At 35.6% G+C, this 20,281-nt stretch overlaps 1 protein-coding gene and 1 pseudogene across 1 annotated transcript in view; one reads left to right on the top strand and one right to left on the bottom strand.

Moving 5' to 3' along the window:
* Positions 1-1,057: 1,057 nt before the first annotated feature.
* Hnrnpll (heterogeneous nuclear ribonucleoprotein L like) overlaps positions 1,058-20,281 on the bottom strand; it is a 30,391-nt gene continuing 11,167 nt past the window's right edge. Inside the window, exons 4-13 of the mRNA XM_028765160.1 lie at positions 19,447-19,532; positions 18,475-18,571; positions 18,317-18,389; positions 14,024-14,095; positions 9,005-9,222; positions 6,157-6,278; positions 4,871-5,072; positions 3,489-3,546; positions 3,299-3,397; positions 1,058-2,082 (exon numbers count right to left, since the gene is read on the bottom strand). Coding sequence (XP_028620993.1) covers positions 2,027-2,082; positions 3,299-3,397; positions 3,489-3,546; positions 4,871-5,072; positions 6,157-6,278; positions 9,005-9,222; positions 14,024-14,095; positions 18,317-18,389; positions 18,475-18,571; positions 19,447-19,532 — 1,083 coding nt within the window. The 3' untranslated portion in view covers positions 1,058-2,026. The remainder of the gene's footprint in view (positions 2,083-3,298; positions 3,398-3,488; positions 3,547-4,870; positions 5,073-6,156; positions 6,279-9,004; positions 9,223-14,023; positions 14,096-18,316; positions 18,390-18,474; positions 18,572-19,446; positions 19,533-20,281) is intronic.
* On the top strand, positions 4,276-4,376 carry LOC114619340 (annotated as a pseudogene).

Below are 20,281 nucleotides of genomic sequence, written 5' to 3'. Positions count from 1 at the left end.
CTCTTCTCTTCTGTGTCCTATTTAAGGAGGGTGAGATGGGAAAAGCAGCATTCACAAACTGTTCACATGCAAGGCAAGGATGCACAAGCAACTTTTGTGAAGAGCAGCACATGGTTTTACACAGCTGAGCATTTATCACAGATATCCCCAATCATTAAAGACAAGTGAGCAGTTGGTACTACTTTATGCATATCTAGTTACCTTTTTAAAATATGTAGCAAAGATTAAAACATTTTTTAATGACAGGGTGGTGCGCTGGCAGTGACAAACACATTTAATCCGAGCACTCAGAGAGCCAAGGCAGGCACGTCTCTTTAAGTTCGAGGCCAGCCTGATCTACATAGGGAGTTCTAGGACAGCCAGGGCCACACAGAGAAACCCTGTCTCAAAACACAAAATTATGGTAAAGTCCAGTATTGGAGTAACGAATGAGTGAAGAAAATCCATGATCTAGTACCCTGCACTTCCCAGCTCTCACACTGGGTGGCCCACGGCTGCCAATCAACTCCAATTCTCCGGGAGCTAGGATCTTCATATGGCACTGTCCACATTGCACAACTACTCAGCTACACACACACACACCACATATTCTAAATCTTTTTTAAAAAATTCAACAAATTTTTAACTTTAAGCCTTTGACTCAATTCTAAAAGAACTCAGTTTTTTGGGGGTTTTTTGTTGTTAAAATCCCAGGTGTGATGTGCACCTTTAATCCCAGCACTGAAGGGCAGAACCAGGTAGAACACTGTGAGATGCCAGCCTGGTCTATACAGCAGCAAGTTCCAGGACAAATTTCAGGACAGCCAGACCTACATAAAAACCTTGTCTCAATAATAATAATAATAATAATAATAATAATAATAATAATAATAATAACCTAAAACTCAGAAAGCTGCTTCTGCTATAACAATGAACTACCCAGAGTCTACACAGGTAAAACACATTCTCTCTTCTTTTAAGATGAAATTAAAATGACTACATCCATTCTCTAATTATTAAAAAGGTGTGATTTGCACAACAGCCTTAGTATGATTACTTAAAAAGAGGAAGAAACAAATCCAGAGGGAGAATGTTTAATAAATGGTGTTGAGACAAATAGCTGTTTTGATCAAAAATAAAATTAATTCTTAAATCTTACACCATATAGAAAAATACATATATTATGATGGATCAAAGATTAAGAAATAAAAATGCAAATATTCCAAACTCTACACACAATTTTGGAAGGGCTCACAAGTTCTCTAAACTCATTTATGGAACCCAGATTATTATATAGAAGAATTGTTAATTTTAACTTCTATAGTATTAAAATATCAATGTCAAATACTCCATGTACTTTTAAGATTAGGTCACATGCAAAATAACGAAGATGAACACATTAACTTATTATTGTAACTTTATAAAACCTCCAAACTGGAACTAGGAACAGAAGCATGTCAATACAAATGAATGATGACTTTTTAAAAGAAACACAGCAATCTGAGTTTGAGTGCACACCACACAAGTGTGTTCATGTCTATAAAGCCTTTTAGAAACCAACATCAGCTAAGTCTGTAGTTCTTGAAAGTCAACATATGCAATGTCATTGTCAAATTTGATTAAAATAATAAATACAAATTAAATTTAATATGAGTAACCGTAACAGACTGTAGGAATTCAGTATTAAAATGCAATACTTTCACCTGCATTAATCTCATACACAATGGAAAAACATTTGCAGATTACTACCATTAAGAATGCAAATATATTTTACCATGAAACAAAATTCGTAATAATGTTAGAAATCATACATTTGAATAATCTACAATGAAGCTGTAGACAGTCTACATTATGGTACTCTATCTTAAGGTGAAAACAATATTTAAGTTAACAACAAATTTACTTGAGGCAAAATATGTTTATTACAGAACAGGATCTTATAGTAAGCAAGGCAACATTAGATCAACCATTTTAGATTATTATGGATGAAGAATAGCTTTAAAACTGTAATAAAGATGAACATAAACTCTAACATGCTCTTCTCTTCTTATAAATGGGATGATGTAGAAAAGCAAAGCTTCAATGTATAGGGGTTGGAACCATCTGTAAAAATTGAGAAAAAATTCAAGTTAATAACCCATCAAAATTTCAAGACCACTTTGAATTAGAATAATTACTCTATCTTTTTTTGTTGTTGTTTTTCGAGACAGGGTTTCTCTGTGTAGCCCTGGCTGTCCTGGAACTCACTCTGTAGACCAGGCTGGCCTCGAACTCAGAAATCCGCCTGCCTCTGCCTCCCAAGTGCTGGGATCAAAGGCGTGCGCCACCACCGCCTGGCCTAGCTAATACTTTTAAAAGATCCTTTAGATCTAGGATCAAAATAAGTTATACAACATAGTTTCATCTGTTTATAGCATATGAAAAAAAAAGTCATTTACCCTTTGGAGACAAACACAATGGGACTTTATTTTTTCAGCTATCATACAGGAAAAACTGAAGATGACTCAATGTTGTAAAATACTGGGCAATGGTCATTGTAATATATCACAGTGTTTCTGTGACCACAACAACCTTCTTAAAGGACAACCTAGGAATGTGTTTGTAAATAATAATACATATTAATGTCCTGTAGTAAAGAAATGGACTTTTACACTTTAAAAATGCCAACTCTTAGCTAGACAGTAGCTACACAAGCTCCTCACAGTTAGGTACAGAGACAAGTTCCAAGGCTGGTGTACATACTGTGTTCCAGACCAACCAGGGCAAACAGTAAAAACCTGTCTGAATCTCTCATTCCAGAGTTTGGTTGAACCTTGCTGAGAAACATGATTTGCAGCACAATCAGTATTTGCTGAGAAGGTTACTGACAAGAGATAATCCCTTCACACACAGATATTCATGTTATGACAGCAACAAACTAGGCTTAAGGCCAAAATTTCTGTAACTCTGGGTAGAGCTGTCCTTCCCCAACCACCTCCTGACAATCTCAAGCTAGACTAGTAACTTCGTTTACAGTGGAAACAACTCACCAGCTTCACGTCCTGCAGTTTTAATTGTAATCCTGTCTAAGCCCTCAGGAACTTCCCTGTGGTTTCACTTAGGTTTCTGAACAGCCTTTGGAGATAAATAGCTTCAACCCTCAAAATCTCCTATGACTACTGTCAAGTCAGCGCCAAGCTGCTTCTCTGAAGAAGCCCATTACTTTTTTCCTGAGCACCTCTGTCATTCTCCTCCCTTACAGGAAGGCAGTACTAAAAGCCAGCTCTGCTTCACACAGGCACGGCCGTGTTTCTGAAGGCAGGCCTGCTGGATCACTTACTTGGGACTCGTATCTGGTAGTGATTGAGCGCAGTGAGCGCCTCCACAGCATCAGTTTTGCATTTCCACTCCAACAGCCCAGATAGAGTCTTCGCAGAAGCTAACACAAAACAGACACAAAGCCAGCGGTTACTTACAGGTCAGCAATATTCCTGCAAAATGTGAAAACTTCCCAAGAGATGCTCACTTACCTTTGGCATCAAACACTTTATATTTGATGAATGGAAGAACTTCATGGTCGTTACACAACTGCCAAAGAAAGATAAAACTTTGTCAGAAATATAGTTAAATAAAGCTCTTTCTTAAAAAGCTAGCTTTATGGTAGCATTTAAGCCTTTAGTATAACATGGATTCATGTTTGTTCCGATTAACATCAAGTTCTATATAGAAAGAGAAAAAACAGTGAAATTTGTTTGAAACTATGTAAATAATTTTATATATAATAAAACAGATTTTTTAAGTTATAATACATTTCCTCAGACTTTATGAAGAGTTACCTGAATACTAAAGAAAGGAAGTACAATTCCAGAAGTACTATTATTCCTGAAATGCTACTACAGTTATGAGTTACAGTGGGAAGGGAATACAAAACTTAATTATTGGTGAAATTTAAAGTAAGTTTCCTGTTGTTTCTGATTTTTTTTTTTTTTTTGAGTCAGGCTCCTGATGTGTAGCCCAAAATAGCCCTAAATGCACATCAATCCTCCTGCCTCTCAGCCTTCCAAGGGTACTTCTATCTACCACACTCAGCTAGCTAAATTAGCCTCTTTGGCCTACCTTGTCTCAACTGAGCTTTTTTAGGTACTTGTATTAGAGTAACTGTGAGGTAAAGAAACATCAATCGAATTCCCAAATGATTGAGCTATAAGGCAACAAAAGACCAATAAACTTGTAGGCTGCTGAAAGGCAGGCAAGAAGATCCTAGAAACTTCTGGTTAACTAGTCTAGACAGCTGGCAAGTTCTAGGTTCAGTGTGTAAAGTTCACTTTGGCAACGCATATGCGAAAATTGGACACAAAGAATTAGCATGACCCTTGCCCAAGGATGACTCACAAATGCATGAAATGTTCATACTTTTTTTATTTATTCATTAAGTCATTAATTCATTCATTCATTTTTGAGATAGTTTTTCTGTGTAGCCCTGGCTGTCCTGTAATTTGCTTTGTAGATTAAAAGCAAATTTAATTAATATACACAAGGTGGGTAGAGATCAACAGAGGAAAACATCCAACACCACCGCCCTTTAGCCTCTACACACACAAATCCAAATCAAACTAACAACAAAAAGCAGGATTTTAGAAAAATTTTAAAGTGAGGTTGAACTAAGAAATATTAGGCTGGGCAGTGGTGGTGCACGCCTTTAATCCCAGCACTTGGGAGGCAGAGGCAGGCGGATTTCTGAGTTCGAGGCCAGCCTGGTCTACAGAGTGAGTTCCAGGACAGCCAGGACTACACAGAGAAACCCTGTCTCGAGAAAAAAAAAAAAAGAAAAAAAAGAAAGAAAGAAAATATTACACAAACTTAAAACAACACTAAGAGCAACATTCTATACACACTTTTCTTCAGTGCCTACCTTTGTGAAGGTCTCTTCTGTGACACACAGTGGAACATTGTAATAATGCAGCACACATGAGGGTGGCTGGATTATATTCTTAGATGCTTGGCCAGCACTTGTAAAGCGATTATTTTTGCTCATTGCAAAATCTTTGTAGCTGCTTGTACCATCCTCTAGCTCGAATATTTGACTTGGAACAACTGAATGTTGTTTAGACACACTAAAGATTAGAAAGGATAAACACAGTATATCCTTGTTAGACAAAAGCAGCAGGTAGTCACAAATATTTCTATAAATCAAAAAAATTTGAATCAACTAATTCAAATTTAGTGCAGGTAACCATTTATCCAAGGGGATTGGTCCAGGAACCCCACCCCCCTGTCAAGGAAAATAAACAACAGGAAGATACTCAACTCTCTATCAAATGCTACAGTATATACATTTAACCTATGCACAACCTTCTGTATTATTTACTCTTTTGGTTTTTGGGGTTGGTTTTGTTTTTGAGAGAAGCGGCCTGGAACTCACTATGTAACTGAGGATGACTAGCTTTCTGATCCTCCTGTCTCTCCCTCCCAAGTGCTGGGATTACAGGTATATGCCACGATGCCTGATTTTATTGCCTTCTTTATAATGGAAATCACCTCTATAAACTTCTAATATATAACACAGTATAAATACTAAATGGATAGATGCATATATTATTTAAGAAATACTATGCTTATGTTCTGTACAGATATACTATTTTTCTCACAAACATTCTCCAATTATGGATAGTTAAATCAATAAGTACAGAATATATAAACTGTATGCATTTTGGGTTATAATCATTTCTATATCTTAGGTATCAATTAGAAAAAAATATATAAATATATTTTCATGTTAAGAACTTATCTGTTTTAACACTGTTTTATGATAATGAAACTAGGAGATCTTGAGTAACAGAGGGCTCAGTGGCTAAGAGTGTTGACTGCTGTTGCAGAGGACCTGAGTTCAGTTCCCAGCACCAAGGCTGACTAACTCACAACCACCTACATTTCCAGCTACAGGAAATGATGCCCTCTTCTGGACTTTTTGGGCACTTGCACTCATATATACAAACATTTTTTAATTTTTAAATAAAAAATACGTTTACAATTAGAACAATTACATAATCTTAAAATGTGTTGCCAAAATAACAATACTAATATTGTTACCTTCATATATATGCTCAGTTACTAAAAAAAAAAAAAAAAAAAATACTCTAAAGTTAACAAGAATTTCAAAATATTCTTTAACATTTATAACTTAAGACAAGTAATTACCAAACATTAAGTCTTTTCCCAAACAGTTTGACATTATTAAGGTGTGTGACAGCTCTTTCCACAGCATACTCGTCACCCATTTCTACGAGTGCTGTGCCAGGAATGGTCTTCATAAACTTTACCTGCAAACACAAAATGCCCCCAAAGATCATTTTTTAGAGTCTTAACCTTAATCCGTCATTCATGAGATAGCTTTAACTCTTGCCAAAACTGAGTGAAGTTAAAGGGGATACTGTACTGTAGCTGTAATCAACAGCAACTGATCAAAGGTTTACCCCAAGATTATCTGTGTGCTCTAGATAGAGGTAATCTACTTAATTCCTCTACCGTCGCTATCCGATGAAGATAATGACAGAATCCCTAGGTACTCATCAACATTCATTCAACAAACAGTTGACTATCTGTTTTGATAGGCACTGTGCTAAGTAATACAGATTAAACGGTAAGCATAACCATCTTCACCTTTATATTTAAGTGAACAATTCAGAAATGTCAAGGCAATAAATAAATAAATACCTAGAGATAGCATGGTAGTAGGAACTACAGTGTTGGGCACTTAGAACTATTAAAGCAAGCAGTAAACATGAAAACTTGCATACACGTCCTTCTTACCTGTTAACCTCAAGGGAATACTGAGAATGTATGTAAATCGTAAGTTCACCATTTATTTATCTCCACCACTTCCAGTTTTTAAAGGATACCCTAGCACTCTACATCATACCTGAACAAAACGGTGTACCAGAAAATTTTCAGCTTTACTTGAAATCAGTGGTTTTGCTGTAGGCAACACTTTATCCCTTGATTTAATCCAGTAATATCCTAAAAACTAAGTTATTATAATTATATAGTATATATATATATATATATATATATATATATTTCAAGTATAAGTTAATGTGGTTCTTGACTTGTAAATCACCCTGCCCAGGTAACTTGGAAAAGTGTCCTTGAGACAGCACAGTATTTGTTGCTCTTGCAGAAGACCCAGGTTTGATTCCTAGCATCTACATAGTGGCTTACAACCATCCAGAAGTTCTGGGGATCCAATGCTTTCATTTGAACTCTACAGGCACCAGGCACACATAAGCCACAAACTTTTTAAAAAATTAAATCACTGGAAAAGTTTAAATATGAATAAAGGATTATGATGGTTTGAATTTTATGCATCACAATCCATCAATAATCATTATTAGAAACGTAGGGGCTGAAGAGATGGCTCAGCAGTTAAGAGCACTCATCCACTGCTGTTCTTCTAGAGGACCAGGTTTAATCTCCGTCACCCACATGGTAGCACACAACTTTCTCTAACTCCAGTTCCAGAAGTTAGAACTGGAACTTCTTGCTTCCTTGGGTGCCAGGCATGCAAGTGGTGCATAGACATCCGTAGGGAAAAACCACAAACATAAAATACAGTAAATACAAGTTTACAAAGTAAATACAAGTTTAGAAAGTATAAAAATTTTGAGGTAATATGAAATGAAACAGAAGAATTAGTCAAACAACATACCAAAACCAAAATCATGAGACAATTCCTAACAGCAAAGACAGATTAAACTTCCGGAATTTAGTTGTCTGCCTACTCGTAGACCAAATAGAATGCCTTTTTTCTTCCTCTTTTTAGTGTAATGAAATGATGAAGAGAACTCTTGTCTAGGACTCTCAAGAGCTGCTTATCAAGGCTATAGAATTAATGAACTAAGAACTAGGAACACCAAGTTTTTAAGCCATGCTCCCACTCCCATACCAGTGACTCACAGATTTATACTTTCTTATCACTAGGGAAAGAACATTAAATCACTTACAATAGAGGGGGGAAAACTATACAATATTGAAACATTCTGTCATGTGGGTCAGTTTCAGATATTAACTGAGCTCAAATAAAAACATATTGTTCCTCATAAGATCATTGAGGTTGGTTCGACAGTTAATACTTGTTGTTCTTACAAAGAACCTGGATTTAGTACTAGCACACGCATACGTGGTTCATACCATTCTTAACTCCAGTTTCAAAGGGTTCCAACACTCTCTTCTGATTTCACATGTGATGCACAGGCATACATGCAAGCAAAACACTCATACACATATAACAAAATATTAAAAAAATAAAATGCATATCATGCCATTTAGAAAGCAAGTGTATAACACCACTCCCCACCCCCAAGTCAAGCTTTTGAGACATATTTACAAATATCTAGCTCCAAGAGTATAACTGTTCTTTCAAATTCTATAGTTTCGCATGTTAAATGTTAAAACTTGTTTGAAGTGATCAAACGCTTTCTTCACCTATTAAAGTAAAATCATCATAAGTTGAAAATGAACTTAAATACCCAGTCTACCCAATATCATAGCTTGGCTGACATAGCAAATTGTAAAGAATCAATGTCAGTTTTTTTTTCACGTGAGAATAACTGAAAAGTCTGGGCTGTTGCTGCTTCTTAGGATTACAGAAAGAATATTACATATACTGCTAATACAGCAAATTTTAAATCTAGAGTATGATTTCTATTACATGTACCTTATCATGTTCATAACATGATAAAGTAGAAAAACTAAGAGTCGAACTACTGATAATCTAACACTAGTCTACAGGTTTTACACCTGTAGTACACAAGTAGGGGATTAAACTGTTCTTTGTACTGGTAATTTAAAACATTTTTATTATTAACCAGATGATTAGTAATATTTAAGTGTTACTGTTCACTTACCACTTGTATAGTTTATACATGTTTTTTAAGCTTATATGAGTCATTAGTGAAAGAATTAAGATGTTCCTGATTAAAGTATGCGTAGCATTTTCTGAATTACCACTAGATATTCCACCCAAATAAACTAAGAAAATAAAATGTACCTTTTCAATATTTCCATATAGGCAGAATAGGTTGAAGACTCTTGAACAATTCATTTTGAGCTGATGTAATCCACTAACCATTACAACGGAACCAGATGGACTCCCTCCATGCATGTAAGAGGAAGAAGCTTGTGGTAATGGATACGCAACAAGTTCAGGTGTATCTCTAGAGCCCATTCTATAACGACTTGGTAAAGGCAATAATGGGCCATGCGATCCTGTAAAAAGGACCAATAATAAATAAGTAAAACACATGTACATATCTCCATTTACAAAAATTAATAGATATACTTCGCCATATAAAAATCCAGGACCCTGTGTATTCTAACCCAAATTAAATTCTCAAAATTAGTTTCATGTACCTCGAAAACAAATAAAAAAACCCCTCAAGTATACAAATACTTAATTATCTACAGGAAACTAATCAAATCAGCATTTACATGTACCATATTCAACAGACTTAGCTATACCTATTATATACAATAGTCTAAATTTATATTTTCAAAAGGTTTAAGACTAGGCTATAGGATAGAGGGAGTCAGTGTAAAACTTTGGGATATATATGTAAGTATGTATGTATATATGTGATGCTATAATTCAGCCAGACACAGTGACACACACCTACAATCCAGTACTTAGGAAGGCAAGAGGATCCAGAACTGAAGGTCATCCTCCGTTACATAAAGGACAGCCTAGGTTATGAGATCCTCCTTAAGAGAAAAAAGGAACACCAACACAACAGAAAACCCACCATATAGAGACTATTAATTCCACTGTATATAAACTATATCTCCAGTTAAAAAAAACTGCCTATCTTATAAAAGAGTAAGATATAATCAAATATAAGAAACTACTTTTATCTACCTTATATAAGAAAAACCATTTTCAAGCCAGTGTGATGGTGCATGCTTTTACTCCCAACACTAAGGAGGCTGAGCCAAATGGATCTCTGAGTTTGAATCCAGCCAGTTACAAAGTGAGACCCTGTTTCAAACAAGCCCCCAACAAAAAGGAAAAAAATCATTTTCAGCTCTGCAAAAAATTATCTCCTTGAATACACTGCATGTCCATTAAAATAAAGTCTAGAATTCGCTAGTTAGTACTTCATCATCTACACATAGGTCTTCTATCATTCTCCATTAATACTTCACTTGGTGTGTGTGCAGGTGTCTGTGTCTATGATGTGTGTCCTGTGGTAAAGGTGGAGATAGAGGACAATTTGCAGAAGTCTGTTCTCTCCTTCTATACCATGTGGGTTCCAAGACTCAAATTCAGGTTGTTAGGCTTGGCAGCAAGTGCCTTTACACACTGATCCATCTCACAGGCCTGCAATCTCTTTTTTCTGCTCAGCGGTTGGGAGTACTAACTGTTCTTCCAGAGGACCCACATGGCAGCTCAGTTGTCTTTAACACCCATTCTAGGGAATCCAATACCTTTACAGACATACATACAGGTAAAACACATTTAAAAAATCTAGCCAGCCTGGTCTACAGAGTAAGTTCCAGGACAGCCAGGGCTATACAGAGAAACCATGTCTCGAAAAATCAAAAAAAAAAAAAAAACCCTAAAATTCTAATAATGGAATACCACCCCCATCCCCACCCCCCGCCCCCGGCCACTACATCTTTTAACCTGAGAATCTTCATTTCAGAATCAACTTGCTAACTTCATGGTTTTTACATCTACAATTTCATTTTCAAGCTTTTTCTTAAGTGTGTAACAGAATGGAGCAATTGTGTAAAAACTGAGGTACTGAAAGTAGGCAGAGAATATGTTAACAGCAATTAAGAAGAACCCAGAAGCAGCAACTAAGATGGAAACCTATGGTGCATATAGTGCACAGACAAACCCAGGGACGGAAGAGAGGCCGGCAGTCAGGAGAGCTCACTGTTCTTACGGGGGGCCCATCTGGGTTTAGTCGGTTCCCAGTACCCACGTCAAGCACTGCACAAGTGTCTACAATCTCAGTTCTAGGGGGTCTTATACATTCTGGCCCCTGTCAGCACTGGCACATGTGATGTACATAAACCCATGCAAGCACACACATTAAAATAAAAAGTTAAAAGAATCCTCATGTAATAAATTAATAAATTAAATAAAAACAAACCCTAAACATTTAAGGTTCTCCTAAGTTAGTAGTTACAGAAGAGCACAGTGTAAATATACACTAAGGTACAATAAACACCAATCTCAAGCTGTTTCCTCATTTTAAAAAGAAACTTTTTATCATTAGCTTTTTTCCTTTCTTTTTCTAAGACTCAAGGACTTTGATCAACATTTGCAGAGACATTATTCGGATTATACTGTCTCCTTGCCATGAGCCTATGCCGCAATGATACTTCACTAAAAATCACAATTCCTTTCTCCTATGGACAGTAGTAAAAAGACCTGCAGCACATAAGCAGTAGAAACTTCTACTGAGCTTCAGCTGAACAAAATTCCTAAATGTTGATGAAATACATGTTAAGTAACAGCCACAACCAGTACAAGAGAATAAATACGATTTTAACTACAACCATTTAGTAACCAGAATTAAATTATCTACATTATTTAGACTGTTATGTACAGGTATCAACCCTAAATAGTAGATGCAAGTCTTGATGCCCTAAAAAGACTAATGTTTCATATAATCAACTTATATGGGAAAATGCTATATAAATGGCATTACAAACATTCTGACATCATTTCCTGTCTTTCAAAATACTGATCTGGGAACTATATCCAAAGATGGTAGCCATTGACATGTAAGCACTTGAAGCTCACTGCTGAAGTATGGTTCAAAGCCAGCCTGCTTTACACTGCAAGTTCCAGGCCAGCCAGAGATATACAATAGTGAGGCCATGTCTTTTACACAAAAAAAAAAACTGTGACAGTATAAAATTTACTCTGTGATAGAAGAATAAATAAGTGTAATCTAAAAATATGCACCTGACTCTTTTAGCTCAATACCTAGAAACATCCAAAATGCAAATAAAGCTGTTCTGCTTAAGTGCTGCTCTGAAGGTACATGATTGTGATCTGCACATTCGTAACATCTCAGCATCTCCAGGACACGGTCTTATCTTCTTCGTACTTCCTCATCTTACTTCACAGTCTCTGACTTCTTAAGCCCATGTGCTTACATCTCTTAGGAAGCAGAACAAGTTCATCTCCAAGTTCACTATCTTAATGATGTAGCTGAGAATAGACAAATCCACACAACCCAAGACAATTACTCCCTAAAGGCAACACTCCGTCTGCCATCTCCACGATCCCTAATTAGCACCTATCACTCCAAACTATGCTCCTCTCTTTACATAAGCTGTATTTTAAAATTTACTCATAAATAATAAAGTCAAGTATCAAAGGATTTCAAAACAGGCTTTTTTAAAGTAGGTTTTAATATAGTATCTAATTTATTTGTCTACCTAATTTTTCTCAGTAAGATATATGTGACAACAGAATACTATTCCTCAAAACCTATTCAAAGGAAATAGTTTCCATACAACTACAGAAGAGTTCCTTGGTTTTCACTTATTCTTTTGAATTTTTCTAGCTACATTGGTAAATGTTTAACCAGATTTTAGCCTTCAGGTGACTATCATTAATACATTTAACACTATAAATAGTAATATGATTCTTCTGTAATACATAGCATAATAGGTTTCTATTTACTGCTTCTTTACTGCAGAAAAAAAAAACTATACATATTCCTAAGCTACAGAAACAAAACAAAACAAAAAAATCATGTCAGGCCAGCAAGATGGCTCTATGAGTAAAAGGTGCCTGCTTCTAAGCCTAGCAACCTGAGTTCAATTCCTGGGTACCACATAGTGGAAGAGAACTAAGTCCTCTGACCTATCCACTGACATGCCCACACAAAATAAAAGTGTAATAAAAAATGTTAAAAAAAAAAAAAGAGAGACTGTACAACACTTACTGTTTTAACAAGAAAAATGTTTCAACTTTCTCTACCATACAGATTACTAAAAAAAATTGAAATTTAATCACAGATATACGAAATACATTGTCAACTTTTAAAGACGACACTGGCTGCTCTTCCTGAAGACCTGGGTTTAATTCCCAGCACCACATGCAGGCAGCTTACAATTGTCTAACTCCAGTTCCAGGAGATCCAATACACTCTTCTGGCCTCTCCATGCACCAGGCATACGCACTGTGCATAGATATACATGCAGGCTAAACACCCAAACACATAAAATATAATTTAATTAAAAGAAGGAAATATAGCCAGTAGCTAAAAATTCAAGAATGGTCATAAAATGTGAAAATAATTTGTAAACAGAACAACCAACTTTACGATAAATCTAAACACTTCACAAAACATATCAAGTTCAACTTTCTTCCCACCTTAAAAAAAAAGAACAATTTTTCCACTTTGAAGCATAGACTACATTAAAGTCAACGACTAACCCCTAAAAATTAAAACATATTTTAAAACAATGTATAGTCGATTAACACAATGTTTAGTTAACTCCCAACTTCTGTTTTCAAAAATAATCTGAAGCCTAGATGTCTCCTAAAGAAAATTATTCTTCTAAATTTTGTAATATCAAAATTCCAACCTAGCAAAGAGTAAGAAGACGTTTCAAAATTGGAATTAAATACAAACAAATTTAACCAAAACCAAATAACCAACTGTAAAACTAAACATCTATAAACAGAACCATGCTTCGTTCAAATGCCAAGTAAAAATAAACCTACTAAGCAGTAATACCTCTTTCTGGCCCTCTAAGCCAGAGTTCCTTACAAATAAAAACCAATCAATCAATCAATCAATCAAACAAACAAAAAAAAGTGTCCAATCCCCCCAACCAATAGCTCTCAATTTATTCACGAATTATTTAATGTATCAATATTCTAGGAAAACAAAGGTTTTGAACAACATCTTGGAAAAAAACAACAGGCAGTTAGGAGCTAAGGAAAAGACACAGACAAGAAACAGAGCATTCATCATCAGAAATGCACATACTCTAGTGGTTGATCTATACTACCTTCCTTCTGCCTTGACAAACTTACCATAGCCATCATGTCTAAACGAAGAAGGATGATCTCCCAAAATGGCTTGTCTCTGGCGACCCTTTCCTCTATCTGACACAAAAGTAGAAACATGGTTTTAACAATTTTGATCCAAGTACTTAAGAGAGTTTTCAAATGGGAAACACCCATTCAAAACATCCATATACTTCATAAAGGAAATGTGACTCCTGGTTAATTTTAAACATCCATTCAGATCCAATTTAAATACAAACACCAAAAAGTTTAAGAAAACAATTCTATCTAACAAATTCCACTGAAAATTATGTTGATAAATGCCAAATACAATCACACTTTCAAATGTAAAAGATTGGATGCTTTGCAGGAAGTGAATGTACACACTGCTAGAGCTTGACACTGTACAGAAGTTTTTACCAATACATGTCTTTAAAACAAGCTTGTAAGTGCAGTACTTTGAAAGACAGTACCTGAATCATACTATTAGCTTCAACAGCAACACATTTTCAAAGTGGGCTTCTTTCAAGAAGTTTCAGCATAAGCCAACAACAACCTGTATTACATGGTTTCACAATCAGTAAACACAGAGTATTTTATATGTACATACACATATTTACAAACACCTACTGACTTGAGAGCTGAAAATTTGCACATCACTGGCTTATGTTGTATCATAAATAGGTCGTTTTCTATTGACCATAACACCAAGCAGAAGTATGAGCAATCTCCAGAGTTTAAATGCCAAGATAAACCTAACCAAGGGGGCTACATTATTGGATGAGAATACTACAATACTCTAAAGATAACTTGTATTCTAGCTATATTTTCAAAAATGGCATGCCAATTTCCTCAAATCTTATTTGAGAGATCATTTTAAAAAATTACTTCCAGGTTTCCAAAATAGGGCTTCTTGTGTCTGTTAGCAAATTTCATCATATAATACTTGTAGAAGTTTGCTGACTGAATTATAGTGCCCAAAATATCCTTAGTCACCTAAACAAACAAGGTTTATGGAAGATGAGAAATGCTTTAACTTTCACTTCAGCCTAGAGAAGTCTATTTTTAATTACCTATTTTAACCAAGCCATCATACCATTGAAAGGGACTGACGGAGGTCATCTAGTTCAACTTTTATTCAATTAAACAAACAAACAAACTCCTAACCATCCCTTCTGGCCATTGCTTAACCAATACCAGCAATAAGGCATTTACTATCTTTCTTTAAATTTACAGATAATCTAAATTTCAAGAAAATCATTTTTTACACAGAATAGGAACTGATATTCCACCCACATTTTTAAACTCTATAGCCGGGCAGTGGTGGTGCACGCCTTTAATCCCAGCACTTGGGAGGCAGAGGCAGCTGGATTTCTGAGTTCGAGGCCAGCCTGGTCTACAGAGTGAGTTCCAGGACAGCCAGGGCTACACAGAGAAACTCTGTCTCAAAAAACAAAAAACAAACAAAAACCTTACACTTAAACATTCTCCTAAATGCTCTTGAACACTTAATATGACCTCTCCTACTCAATCACTGCTTCTCCAGGCCAAAAAAAACAACAACAACAAAAAAATTAACATGGATTCCAGCATTTCCTAATGTTTGTCTCAATCCTCTTAAGTTAGTCCAGTCTGTTGATTTCTAAGCTAAATTGTCTGCTTGAGCAGATACCAATAAACACTAAATTCAATTCCTCATTTCTTATAAAAACCATGTTTTTATGAATTTAACTGTTCAGGCTAAGGATTCTCTGGAATAAAATAAAATGTAATCACATTTTTCAAAATAAAATTGTAATGAGTTTCTTATAATAAAGATACATGGAGAGCTTGTTTTCCTTTTATTATTTGTTTTGTTTTAGAGACAGTGTTTCACATAGCTCAGGTTGACTTCAAACTTCTAATTCTTTGCCTCTACTTTCCAAGTGCTGGGATTATAGGCATGCACCACCATATCTGGCTCTCCATAAAGGTCTTTGGACAAAGCAAACAAATAACTTTAATGATCTATCAATTTGAGTCAAGCTTAAATCACTACAAAAATTATGTTTATGTTTATAAGCTTCAAGTCTAGCCAGAAAACTACCTGCAAATAGTAAATTAGAAAAATAACAGTATTTTCCTTAAAAGCATAAATATAAATTTTACTTCCTTAATTATGTTTCATTCTTCAAATATCTACATTATACACTTCTAAATAATTATCTAACTAGAATTCCATTTTTTAAAAAAGCTGACTTTGTATAAAATTCAGACCTTTTAAAAGAATACACAATGTTTTAAATGTTTTGCTGGGTACAATAGCACACACCTTCAACCCAGCATTCTGAAGGTAAGGGCCTGCAGACCTCTGAGTTCAAGGCTACCCTGATCTACAGAATGAGTTACAGTCAGGGCCACACAGAGAAACTCTGTCTTAAAGTAACCCCCAAGAAAGAAAAAAAGAAAAAGGAAGAAAGAAAGGGTGGGTAGGCAGATAGGTAAGTCAGACTAAGCAAGTTTATATTGAAAACTTAAGTTTTCAATATCTGTTAGTGGTCAGAAGTGAGAGATTTCTCATCAACCATTTGTCCTCTTGTTTGAGTTCCTAAGGATCTGGTTTCCAGTATGGATTCAACTGTATCAAGTATAGACCAAGCAAATTTCTATAAGTATCAAAAATTGGGGGTCTAACAAAGCTACATTTTACAAAACAAACCTATTTACAGTTCCATGCATAAGATGAAATGATTTCCTGGAAACTGAGAGCAAAAGAAGTCAATCTTAGTATCTGAACATTTTGGAAGGGCCACATTTACTCTCTTTCCTTTGACTTAAGTACATATACCATAGAGTACCTACTGCTCAAGATATTTTGGATGATATTTTCTAGCTAACTTTATAGACACATTCATCTTCAGTTTTTCTAAAATGTAGTTCACTGTCAATATTGTAGTTGAAATGTAGCCAATACTGAAGCCCCCTTGTTTTTACAAGATTGACATTTTAATTTGTATATTCCAAAATTACCAGTTACTTAACAATTTATCAGTGAAATCTATGCTTGTGAAATTTAGCATTTATAGGCTATTGGTGGAAATGCATTTCAAATGAAATGCTCTTAATATTCAGATTTACCAAGTTTAGAAATATTCTATCTTGAAAAGGACACGTATTTTCAGCTATATTTGAAATGTCAAATTTTCTGGTTACATAAATTAACATAAGTAAAAAAAACCCTTGTTACAAATGTGACAACTTATAAACAACCACTTACAAAAAAATCAAACCACACAGAAAAACATCTTTTACATATAATGCACCTTTTCATTTTGTTAGAACCTCTGTTCATGTTCATAATTAGAAAAAAACAAAACCAATAACAAGGTACACTTAAATGCAACAAGTGTGTACTGTTTTGTGCTGAGGATCAAATGCAGGGTGTGTACATGCTAAGTGCATGCTTTATACCACTGACCTGGTTATCCCCAGACAAACGCACACCTTTCAAATCCACAGATCTTTAATGTTTGTGTGGATTGCTTAAGCATTATCAATTCACAAGGTCTGTAGATAAACTGACCCCTGGTTAAAAATCAATTAACAATTTAAAATCTAAGCTGAAAACAGTTACATCAATGGGCAGTGAACTTTACAACATTGCATAAAGTCTAGTTTTCATAAATAAAAAATCTACAACTGAAACCTTAAGGGAAATCCAGTCAGTATACATACAACGTGAATAACTGGGCACAGTCTATCATGGTGTTCATCCCATGCAAGTCTGAAGTACTGTTAAATGTCGTCCTTTGCAAACGTGGGGTGATGATGCATGCAGTATGCAGTCAAGGTGAATTGCAAGTCTGAGTTTTCAGAGGGCTTTTGCTGATGCCGCTGTTGTGCATGATGAAGTGTAGAGTCAGCCTGCCGGAGTCCTCTATCCTTCTTAGTGCCTCGTCCAGCTTGGGGGGAAAGTCCTTTCCATAGAGAAGCAGTGTGCAAGTTTGCAGTTTGTAAGGAATATTCTGAATCAGTTTCCTCTCCTCCAAAGAGAGAGAGCTGCTTGGAGAAATGCAAGTCCTTGAACTGCGGGCGTGCCTGTATGTGAGGGCTCCTTGTTGAACTAAATATAAATAAACTCAGCAGGTACCAGTAGGGGGCACTAACGTCCAAGGTTAATTTCCAGCATTACACGGACTTTTGTAACAAAAGCATTCAGCAACAAGATTTTCATTTTAATTAACTAGCTCATCTCAGATCAAAAAAAAAAAAAAAAAAGCAACTGCTTGTAAAAGTTTCTCAGCAGATCTCAGTACATTCTAAAATTCGTAATATACCTACCTCGTCTTCCCAAATAAGGTTTAGTGTAGTCCCAACTGTCATTGTCATTCCTAATAACATTTAGACGAGTTGGCTGTTGAAAGTGAAAATAAGTACATTTAAATTGAATACCCAAGTATAAATATTCCTTTGGTAGAGTGTTGAAAAGAAATACTTACCCTTGCATATTCAATTTTTAGTGTGCAACATCCAGCATATATATCAGCTCCATTGAGTGCTGCTTTAGCTTTCTGGGCGCAAAGGACTGACTCAAACATAAGGCTTTATTAAGGAAATGTAGCTGAAGGATTCCTTAATTTAGTTGTGCTTCATTCCCAAGGAACTAAAAAGATAACCAAAACTAACTGTATTTCTGAGAATTTTCCCAAATAAAATTTCTAAGTAAATTTTTATTTAATAAAGATTTAAAGATTGAGAATAAAGAAAATGTAACATGGTCAACATTACCCACATCAATCCTTCCAAACGACTAGGTCTTTACTTTATATAGTAAAGAACAGAGTAGGTTCTAGCCCCCTAGTGAAGGGCAATCTATAACTATGAAACAGAAAATTATTTTACTCTTAAAGAACATGCCAGCCGGGCAGTGGTGGCGCACGCCTTTAATCCCAGCACTTGGGAGGCAGAGGCAGGCAGATTTCTGAGTTCAAGGCAAGCCTGGTCTACAGAGTGAGTTCTAGGACAGCCAGGGCTATACAAAGAAACCCTGTCTCAAAAAAACCAAAAAAAAAAAAAAAAAGAACATGCCACTTTACTCTTAAAGTAACACAGTTGTTAGAGTACGTGGATTAGCCTGCAGAGTCCGTGAGTTCAACCCTCAGTACTTTAGGGGACTGTTTTATAGGATGAAGTTATCAAAATAGTAAAATTCCCTATAAATACTGCAGTTTCATCTTTTAAGCAGGGTGTGGTGGTGCACACCTTTAATCTCAGTACTCAGAAATGGGCCATCTCTGCACTGATGGCCAGTCGGAGTTACACAAGACCCTATCTCAAAATAAGAAAACAAAACTTAAGACTGCTCGAAGATGAAAATACAACACTTGTTTAAAAATGCTCAAGAAAAAAATTATCAGTATGAATTATAGACACTTCTATACATCAGTAACACATTTACAAATAAAGGATATTCAACCATTGCTTGTATCCCATTTCTCTTGAATATAACAATACGTTGTACTTTTCCAACAGGGTTGCATACAGTATACAGAACATCCTATGAAGAAAAAAAAGTATATTCTTTTTTTAATTTAGAAAAACATTAAAATTATACTACATTTTGTTTTATCTAAAAAGTGAAACTTTACAAGATATCATTCCTCTTAATTACTAAACATTTTTTTAAAGAGGGTCTCATCATATAGTTCTAACTGGCCATGCAGACCAGGATAGCCTCAAAATAAGCAATCTACCCACTTTTGCCCCAGAGTGCTGGAATCTGAGGCATGTCCCACCATACCCAGCTATTAACCACTTTTTTTAGAGGATAAAGAGTGGGGGGGGGCTGGAGGAGCAGTGGTTCTCAACCTTCCTAATGCTGTGACCCTTTATAGTTCCTCATGCTGTGTTGACTCCCAACCAGGAAATTATTTCATTGTTGCTTCATATCTGTAAATTCACTACTGTTAAGAATCATATTGTAAATATATGATATGAGACCCTGTGAAAGGTTGAGAACCACTGGGCTAGACAGAGGTAGCTCAGACCCTGATTAGGTTTCCAACAACACAGCCGCTAACAACCATCTGTAACTCCAGTTCCAGGGGATTTATGATGCTCTCTTATGGCCTCCAAGGGGACTACACACATGTGGCGAACAGACACACATCCAGGCAAAACACACATACACACAAACAAAAAAAATATATATTAAAAAAAAATCTAAGTATGTTGTTGTTGCACATCTTAAATTCTAGCACTTTGGAGGCAAAGGCAGGCAGATCTCTGTAAGTTCCAGACCAAACT

The sequence above is a fragment of the Grammomys surdaster genome, unplaced genomic scaffold, assembly GCF_004785775.1.
Source record: "Grammomys surdaster isolate TR1022 unplaced genomic scaffold, NIH_TR_1.0 149, whole genome shotgun sequence".
Taxonomy (NCBI): Eukaryota; Metazoa; Chordata; class Mammalia; order Rodentia; family Muridae; genus Grammomys; species Grammomys surdaster.
Note: the sequence above shows the minus strand (reverse complement) of the source record. Positions and strands in the feature narration are given on the sequence as shown.